Source organism: Vicia villosa, linkage group LG6 (genome assembly GCF_029867415.1).
Source record: "Vicia villosa cultivar HV-30 ecotype Madison, WI linkage group LG6, Vvil1.0, whole genome shotgun sequence".
Taxonomy (NCBI): domain Eukaryota; kingdom Viridiplantae; phylum Streptophyta; class Magnoliopsida; order Fabales; family Fabaceae; genus Vicia; species Vicia villosa.
In genome coordinates this window covers 133,228,671-133,238,217 of record NC_081185.1, presented here as the reverse complement: position 1 = coordinate 133,238,217, position 9,547 = coordinate 133,228,671, and the positions used below count along the sequence as shown (strand labels likewise).

Genomic DNA, 9,547 nt, shown 5'->3' with positions numbered 1-9,547 from the left:
TGAACCATTGTCGAAAAACTCAAATATGCGTTAAAAATCCTAAAACGTGCAATGATAATGACAATATATTTAATCAATATATTTAAACGAACACCACTATCCGTTTGAATTAAAACACGCAAGTAATCAATTTCCAATGAAATGATTTAAACAAAACTAAGTGAAGAAATTTATTGAACACTTATTGTGCAATCAATTTTGACCTAATTTTTTTTAAGGTTTTGTTGATATAAAATCCATTTACAATCACAAAGGTTGTAATCAACACAACAAAATAATTTTGACACAGCAATGAATCAATAGAATCGTATCGATTGCACAATCTTAGAATTTGATAATTTGCTATTGAAAGTAAATGAGAGAGATAGAGAGGGAGAGAAATGTAGCAATTCAACCCTACAAACCCTATGTTTGATGTTGATCCTAACACTTTCTTTTTCCCTAGATCTGATTTTGATCAAGTCACCCAACAATACCAATATGATTCACCGTCTCACGCTATTCCTTTGCAATAAACCACTATACTTCAAAGCTTTCACTCAGTCGAATCCAAATTGAAAATTGTTGTCACCCAATATTTATAATTGATTCACTGTGTCACGCTACTCCTTTGCAAGAACATCCCATTCTTCAAAGCTTTCACTCAATCGAATCCGAATTGCAAAAATATTGTTAAAACCCCAAATTAATACCTTGATCTTGGAGGATAAACCCTCACAATTTTTCCAATGTAACCCCCGAAGATTCTCAACCTAGTTTATAATTCAACAACCAAAATTGGACGTTATCAATCGAATCTAGATGGCACCCAAACAAAAAATGATTGTGTGTAGTTTATTTGTGTGTATGCATAGATGTGAGGTTGAAGATGAAGAGCACTCTTTGCATGTGTTTATAATTTCATCAACTTTTGAATGATACATGTATGAGGTGATTATATGTGTGTAAGTTATAGACAAAAGAAAACAAGAGGTTTGGAAATAGAATCCAAATTTTACAAAATTTCACAGCATGTGTCAACACATACGAATCATGTGTCAACTCATATTAGTGCATGTGTCGTCACATATCAGTTCATGTATCGAATCATGAGAAACAAAAGCTACGGGCTTTAAAAATGGATTGCGTGTGTCGACACATAAGTCGTATGTGTCGACTCATAAAGGCTAAATTCCTTCTATGTGTTGACTCATACAAATAAAAGTTACAGTATGTGTCGACTCATGCAAACAGAGCCTATAAGCTTTAATATTGATCCACATGTGTCGACACATTCCTCGTATATGTAGACTCATAGAAGAAAAATTTATTTTATGTGTCGACACATGCATTACAATGGCCACGTACTTTAAAAATCACTTACATGTGTCGACTCATAGGATATATGTGTCGACACATGTACATGTTTTCACTTCAAAACTGGTTTTTACTGCATGAAATCTTTTCTTAATGCCCAAAGCCTTTTCTAAATACATTCTAAAATGTTTTTATGATTTCTAATCCTAAGATGCACATCATGGCTCAGATGATACCGTCCAATGTACAGAAACTCTAAAGATCCTAGTTTTGACATCATGCAAAACATCAAATTGGGAAAGGGCACTCACACAAACTAAATTCGAGAAACGATATTTGCACTTGTTACAAACAACAAACTTCACATGAAAATATTAGATACCCTGATATATCACTAGTCTCCCTCAAACACTCAATCTTTATAAATAAAGGTCCATAACAATGGATAAGGACTAAGGTTGTAGATGATGAACACTGCCAAAAGAATATGACACACACGCACACACTCTCTCTAATTTAAAAGAAATTAAATGTAGATGAATGAAGGACACACACAGAGGTTTTCTCGAGTTTCTGGATAAAATAGGTCTTGGATCTTGATGGTTATCATTAGACTGATCAAGCTTGAATCATTACAAGATTGATCAACTATATTTCTCTGGTTTCTCTGAAAACAACAAATTATATACACAAGATGTAACAAAAAAAGATATGCAATATGACATGGATTAACACTCAAGAAGTTGTTTTTCAAACTAGATAAAGAAACAAAGTGCTAGCAATAGACACAAACAAATTGACATTTTTATCTTAGAGTTTCACTTGAGATTTCATCATGAAAAAGAATCACAATCAAAGTTACTTCTTCATGACTATGTCTCAATGCACATGTGTTTGGATCAAAGAAACAACTATTTAAATCTAAGGTAGAAAATTGTATTTGTGAAGCTATGATTCGAGTCAAGTAGAAACCATGATTCGAGTCACACGGTGTTGTGATTCGAGTCAAGTTCACTTTTTTATTCGAGTCGAATTAAGCAAAGCCTAATTCTAGATTTATTAGAGAGCTATGATTCGTGTTAGGTAAAAAACATAATTTAAATCAAATCATCCAGAGGAAAAATTCAATTTTCACAACTTATGTGATTCGAGTCATACAATACACATGAATCGAATCAAACAGATGAACATGTTGATCTAAGCATTCTAACTTGTGATTCAAGCAACACTTGATGAAATGACAAATACTGACTTGCTAGTTGCTAGGCTAAAAAAAGATCATGGACCAACATTCAAACTATTGAATATCAGGATTTTAATGGTACAATGCTAAATAGCCGAAGCAAACAAAATACAACTCAAATATGAACAAATTACAAACACACGAATATTTAAATAATGAGCAAATTACAAATACGCAAATAATCAATACACATACAAACAAATTGACAAAAACATCACAACAAAGAAAAATGATATCATACGATAACGAGACTGCGATTTCAGATGTTTGTAGTGTTCACTAAACCCTCATTCGTTAGCTTGAATATTTACCTGCTTGTCATAATTGAATCCTCATAGATTGTAAAGGTTTTTATAAAAATTCCCATACAAGTTGTCATACAGGTTGTATCATAAAAAGCTTCTTCTAGTTGTCACTATCAAAAGCATATTATCAAGAGCTTATTTGATTACTTCTTTGAGTAACTTGCAAAACATGGTTCCAAATTCTCCCTCCTTTTTTATGATGAAAACTCATCTATCAGGGAGGTGGTAAGAAACAAACAAACACACACACATACACACATATATTTGGAATGGTTAAACTCCCCCCTCAATTAAGTAGAGAGTATACTCTACACCCCCTGGGAAGACATCACACTTTATTAATTCAAATCATACTGAAATTGAAGTACAAAAAGCGAGAAATTGGAGGGATTGAAAATAATGTGAAAAACAAGAAAGCGAACACATTAAGATATATAAGTGAGACTATTCTTCATCAAAATCATCATCCAAGAACAAATCTCGAGGTTATTGCTTCGGGTCTTGGATAAAGTGACGAGTTATGAAGTTAATTTTGTTTGTTTATCTTATCCAACTTCTTGACTATGACCTTTAGTATGTCTTTAGTTTAGGGATATTATAGTCAAAATCTTCCTGATCTACAGGTGCTTCATGATCGTCCATATTTCTCTTCTTTTCATTTGAGGGATTTTCTATTATATTTCTATCAACGATTTTATATCTTATTGCTACTAAAATTACTTCTCTTATCTTTGTTACATGTTCTATAAACTCTTCTTCTCCAAAGTTAAATCCAACATGCTCTAGAATTTTTGTGATTAGATTGCTATATGGTAGGTACATTAATTTTTTCTTGCTTCCCATCATGTATTAGATTACTTGATTTTCCTAATTTGTCTTGATTTTGTTTTTGGTTATCCATATATATTCAACATCAAACTGAGTTATGAGATCGAAATTTATTTTTCTTGGAAAAGGCATGTGATTGGTAATATAATGAATCATTAGACTGTTAGGGTGAATGTACCTTGTAATGAACGAATTTGGTATCAATGATGATATGATTTTCAACAATGATGACGCAATAGTCTTTTGGTTGAAGTTATAACCTTGATCTCTTGGCACGAGGACAACATATTCACGGGGAAGATACAACATGTTTGCAAACTCTTCCAATGATAAATATATTCTATTTTTTTTTAATTTAGAACAAACTATTCCATTAGTGAAGTAAAGATTTGAGAATAACATCTTAACTAAATATGAACACACCTTTCTTTAGGAGATGAAGAGGATGGTAGACAAATTTAGCTTTTCAAAAGTCTTGAAGAATTCACATTCTTTAAAAGCTTATGAATCCAAGGTGTGAATTCTTAAAAGGATTCTGTTGGCAAAGTCTTGAAGGAATCTTTCTTCTTGTTGTTTAGAGGTGAAAGCGTAAGAGAGAGGACTATAGGCAAATCTGAGCCTTCTAGGAGCCATGATGATGATGATTTTAAAGGAATAATCTCACACACACACACACAAAAATAGAGAGAATTTAAATTATGCAATGCAAAATAGTGAGAAATGATTACCTATTTATAGTGTGGCTTATGGTGAACTTGAGTGTCTAAACATTGCAAGTAATTAATGGAGATTATGCATAATCAAAATTAGAGTAAAATCATTTCAAAAGTAGTGTCCTGGTTGATTTTGGTTAATGCTCCGATCAACTGGGTGAGTAAATCTCCAAATATTCTTATCAGTTTTCATCAATGTGAAGATCTGATTGACTTGCGAGAGAAATTTCACTTAGATTGGATTTGAAAATATGCGCGTCAGGTCATGCCAATCGATTGGCTTAAGGCTCTAATCGATTGTGCTTACATAATTCGACTTACTTGGTACTTTTTTTGGGTCTTATGCCGGATTTCCTTTGATTACTTCTTTGAGTAACTTGCAAAATATGGTTTCATAGTTCTCAGAAAAATCCCCGAAGTCTCGGACACTCGACATCAAAGAAACTAATCCCCTGCCCCGAGTACAGGTCATAGGGCTGTAGTGAACTTTGAAGAGATGAAAGAAAAGGGTCAGAGAAGGCTTCCCCTTATGTATTCACACAAATATTGAAAGAATTTGACACAGGCCCAACTCGCATAATAAAGCTGCGAATGTGCCACTACCAGATAATTAAGAACTTCCATCTCAAAAGTATTGAAAGGCGACTGAAGGCCCATGATCAAGAAGGTGCATTCATAAAAAGGAATGACGCAATCTCCATATCCATTGCATGTTATGTCATTTTCACTAGGGGTCAAAACACCCGAATCCGAAAATGGGTCCACATAAAGAAAATCTCCATCAAGATTATCCTCTTTGGCAAAGACAAAAATGTCTGAAGAATAAGTAGAATCTACCCAAGAAAATTGAGTATTCTTCTATGATTTTTGACTCATGATGTAATATTTTTTCTAGATACAGGAAAGTAAAATATCAAAATAAAAAAGGTCAAACCAAACTGGGAAAAGACAAAATCAACAAAGTGCACAACTGACTCTTTAAGAATCGTATGCTAGCATGCAAAAGAAAATAGACTCTATCAAACACTTCAAATCACCCACAAACAACACTCAAGTGTTCCAATTCCCAATGGTCGCGATGAGGATACCTCTAAAAAAACGTTTGAGATATGGGGCATTAAAGGCACGAATTCTCAAGAAACTGAAACATTTACTCTAACTCTTCTAGGATAGATGAAAGAGTGATCAACCATCGAGACTAATACGAAAAACCATTGCCTTGCTACGTAGAAGCAAGGGTTTGAGGGCAACTATTTTGGGAGAAGGATCCCCAACCGATTACTCGAAAGGAGCTGTTATCCTTCCAAAAATTTCTTAACACCCGAGAACTACCTTGTAGACAAGTACATAGGATTCAAACTCCAAATACATTAAGTGACTCTTCACAATTCACTTCTGACAAATAGCAGATTGTTATTTTCTCTCCATTAAATATAAAGAGCGTTTCAATTTAGGTAATCAGTTTCAAATTCAAATCATTATTCTCCCTCACATACTGACTTGAGCATTGAAGTGATAACTTTTCAGGTCAGACTCCTCACCGTCTTATTGAAAACTTAAATCCTTACTCTATTTCTGATTCTAGAATAGAACAAATATTAAAACAAAAATTTTTAAAACAAAACTTCTAATATAAATATTTAAATAAAAAAATTTCTCACTTACAATAGTTTAGAGAATTTGAAAATCTGAGAGTTACAATATTAAAATTTTAAATTTGAATATTCATTTCGAAACTATAAAAATTGTGAAATTTCAATAATAAAATTCAAACAAACAGTATTTTTTTTACTTTTGCTGTTAAATAAAATTTGGAAATTAATACCACAGAATTTTCTTTAAGAAAAAAAGAAATTAGTTATTTTGAGATTATCATATTTGTGGAGAATTTCTCACTACACCCCATAGATCTCTCATACATTTGCAAATTGGCAAAAATGTCCTCCAGCTTCTGTAGATGTATCTCTAGAAGCACCATTTTTTTGTTAAACGTTGTTTTATTCCGTAGATGCACATATGGAAGCTTCCGTAGATGCATTTACGGAAGAATTTAACGTTAAACTGACGTCAAAACCTTCCTCTCTCTCTCTCTCTCTCTCATTCTTCACTTTTGATCTTCTTCAACTAATACTTCTCTCAGCTACTCTCTCAACCCCAAAAATCAAATTTTTCCAATAGTGCATTTCTTTCTTCCGAGTTCGGCCGACATTGTCAACATCAATACATTCCATCAAGTTCAAAACTCTATTTAATCGGTAAGTTTTCGACTTTTCGAGTTATTTTAGAGTATTTGTATAATCGAGTTAGAATTCGATATTTAGGTGTAGAAATGATTGGATAGTTATAAAAATATAGTTTAGAGATAATGTACGTGTTGTTTGATGTGTAAAACGGATAATCAAGCCACAAAAATGAAGGTTTTGAGTGATTGAATAGTGGTTTTATGTCATTGTTGAGTTTCTGAGTTTCAGAACCTTCCGTAGATGCATCTACGGAAGAGATGAACGTTAGGACACTTGACGCTAGAGGCAGATCCAGCAAAGGGCGTGGTGAACGCAGAGGCGGAGGCGGGGCCAGAGGCAGAGGAGAGGGGCATGATGATGTCTGACACACACAATAGTGATGCATGTGGTTTTTTTTATATCTGTATTTCTATTTCATTTATGTATGTTACTTTGATGGTGTATTCGACATTATGACCGACATTATTTACACGATGTATTTTTTTTTTGTCTACCACTTCCTTTTACCTTTAAAATGAATTACTTTAATTTTACATTTTTGTAATAAAAATTAAGTTTTAAAGTTGAATGAATATTATTTGAAAATAATAGCATATTGTTCTGTAAGTACATCTACGGAACACTCTATTTTTAACACGTACTGTAGATGCATCTACGGTAGGATTGCTGAAATGAAATAAGTTGATTTTAACTGTACAATACAAATTTTTTGAAAAAAAAAAGTGCTTTCGAATTTCCATCTAAAAAAGCATGGAGTAAAATTGAAAATTTGTGTGGTGGCTAAGAGATGTATGGAGTCTATTGAAAACGGAATTTCCATTTTTAATTTTTTTTATCTTTTGTAAATTATAAAATCGTAAGGGTAAAATAGTCAACCCATGAAAGACTAATCTGCTTGTTATTCGCATCAGAGTCTTTAAGTTACACAGATCGAGCAAGACCTAGGAAGCACTACAACAACACTCGCCTGACACAAAAGTGATCCCATTTCCACCCCGTTGTAAAGGTATCACCGCCGTGTTCTCAATTCTGATTTCCGATCCGTTTCTTTCTCTCATTGACCGTATCGATCCCCAATTTCCCTTTTCCATTATCATCATCATTAGAATTTTCATTGTTCTACATTACAAATTCATTATGCGACACCTATTCTCACAGATGCGATAATTTTTTACTTGATATTGTTTTGGAGTTTTTAGATCGGGGATTTTTGGTTCTATTGTGTGTATTTCTATATCGATTCTTTAGTCTTCTGATGATTGGATCGTAGCGAAATTGTAGGATTTCTGATTATTCATGATCTATTTTGATTTTCGATTGTAAGCGTTAATAAGAAAATTGGAAGCAAGGTTTGAAATTTCGTTCAAATGCTGATGATGCAGCTGTGAATTTAGTTATGAATTGTGATGTGGCCGTGAAGTTTCGAAAACCTTTATCATATTGACGCAATTCCGATAAGGCTATGTTTGGATTGATGAAATCAGATGGAGTGGGATGGAATGGAGTGGTGTTCATTGTTTAGATAATTTAAAATCGGATGGAGCGGAGTGAAATGGAATGATATGGATTTTGTTCCATTCCATCACTTGCCACTATATTTCCTTCCACCAAATTTGGTGGAAGGAAGAACTTGCCTTGTTCCGGCCTAAAATTTCAAAATGATGGAATGAAATCTTCATTTCTTTCCATTCCACTCCGTTCATTTTATGATATCCAAACATAGTCTTGCCGGGGAAAACAATCTAGATCATGATAGGAGTTTAGCTAGTTGATTTTTTTACCGCTTTTGTGCTGCATTCAAATTTGCGGTTTTGATGGTATGTTTAGTTGTGATGGCAGAGTCAAATTCTGGAGGGTGCCATGATAATTTTTAGATTGATTTTCGTGATGTAAATCAATTTTGCGATATCACAAACCAGGTTACTCACTAGTGTTTATTTGTTTTTGTTGTTTTTTACCATGGTGTTACAGATGATTGATGATAATGATCTGGGTTTCTTTGCCAATTTTCTCGGTGTTTTCATCTTTGTGCTGGTGATAGCATACCACTATGTCGTGGCTGACCCTAAGTATGAAGGAAACTAGGAAAGTTTTGAAGTTGAAGATGTAATTTTATATTTTTGTAGAATGAGATGCTTTGCAAATGGAATTCAATGTGATAGAATTATGAACTTCAGTTTGAGAACATTAATGCTAGTTTGCTACTAAAACTTTTATAAATATCGATCAAGTACAACTATTTTTGTTTTACTTGCGTGCATGGTAGTTAATCCTGATTTCAATTGTAAAATCTTACGATTTTGTGATTATGCTCGGCAGATATGAGTATGCATAATCTCTTTTTGATGGAATTGTATGGAAATGCCCCTGTTAATTGTGGAATTGTATGATCTAAGGTATTCCAATGTTTCTGCGATTATGGTCAAGGCGGTGGAATACAGCCTTAGTTGTTTTGTTGAGACATGTTAGTTTGATTTAAGGTTTAAATGACATAAATGTGTTAAGTATTATGCTGCTGTTATGTGATATTTTAATTACTTAAGTATTTCAAATTTTAACTACGCAGCTTTTTGTAACTGTGCTGTTTTCTGAGCTATGCCAGTTAATATAAATTTACAGAAGTATTTCAAGTGTGTGATTTACGAATTTTTTGTCTTATACTATTTTATATGCATATATATGAATTTTTATACATATTTTATGATATTTATGAATTTTGTATAATAATCTCCAATTAGTGTTCCTATTCCACAATTTATAAATCTACCTCTGTTTTACAATTTTGCATAAAATCTCGATTTTAACTGGCTTGCTTGTGTGTGCTTGCATTACCTATGCTTTGTGGTCAAGGAACTTTCACAAACAAGCTAATGAAAAAACAAATTAAATTTAAAAGGCTTGTTAAATGATGTGTTGCTA

General features: G+C 33.0%; 1 protein-coding gene across 1 annotated transcript; it reads left to right on the top strand.

The window, feature by feature from the left end:
• The first annotated feature begins 8,599 nt into the window (after positions 1-8,599).
• LOC131610068 (dolichyl-diphosphooligosaccharide--protein glycosyltransferase subunit 4A) lies at positions 8,600-8,878 on the top strand. Its single transcript, XM_058881937.1, has one exon. The coding sequence runs from the start codon at positions 8,600-8,602 to the stop codon at positions 8,711-8,713; it is 114 nt and encodes a 37-aa protein (XP_058737920.1). The 3' UTR covers positions 8,714-8,878.
• The last annotated feature ends 669 nt before the right edge of the window (positions 8,879-9,547 follow it).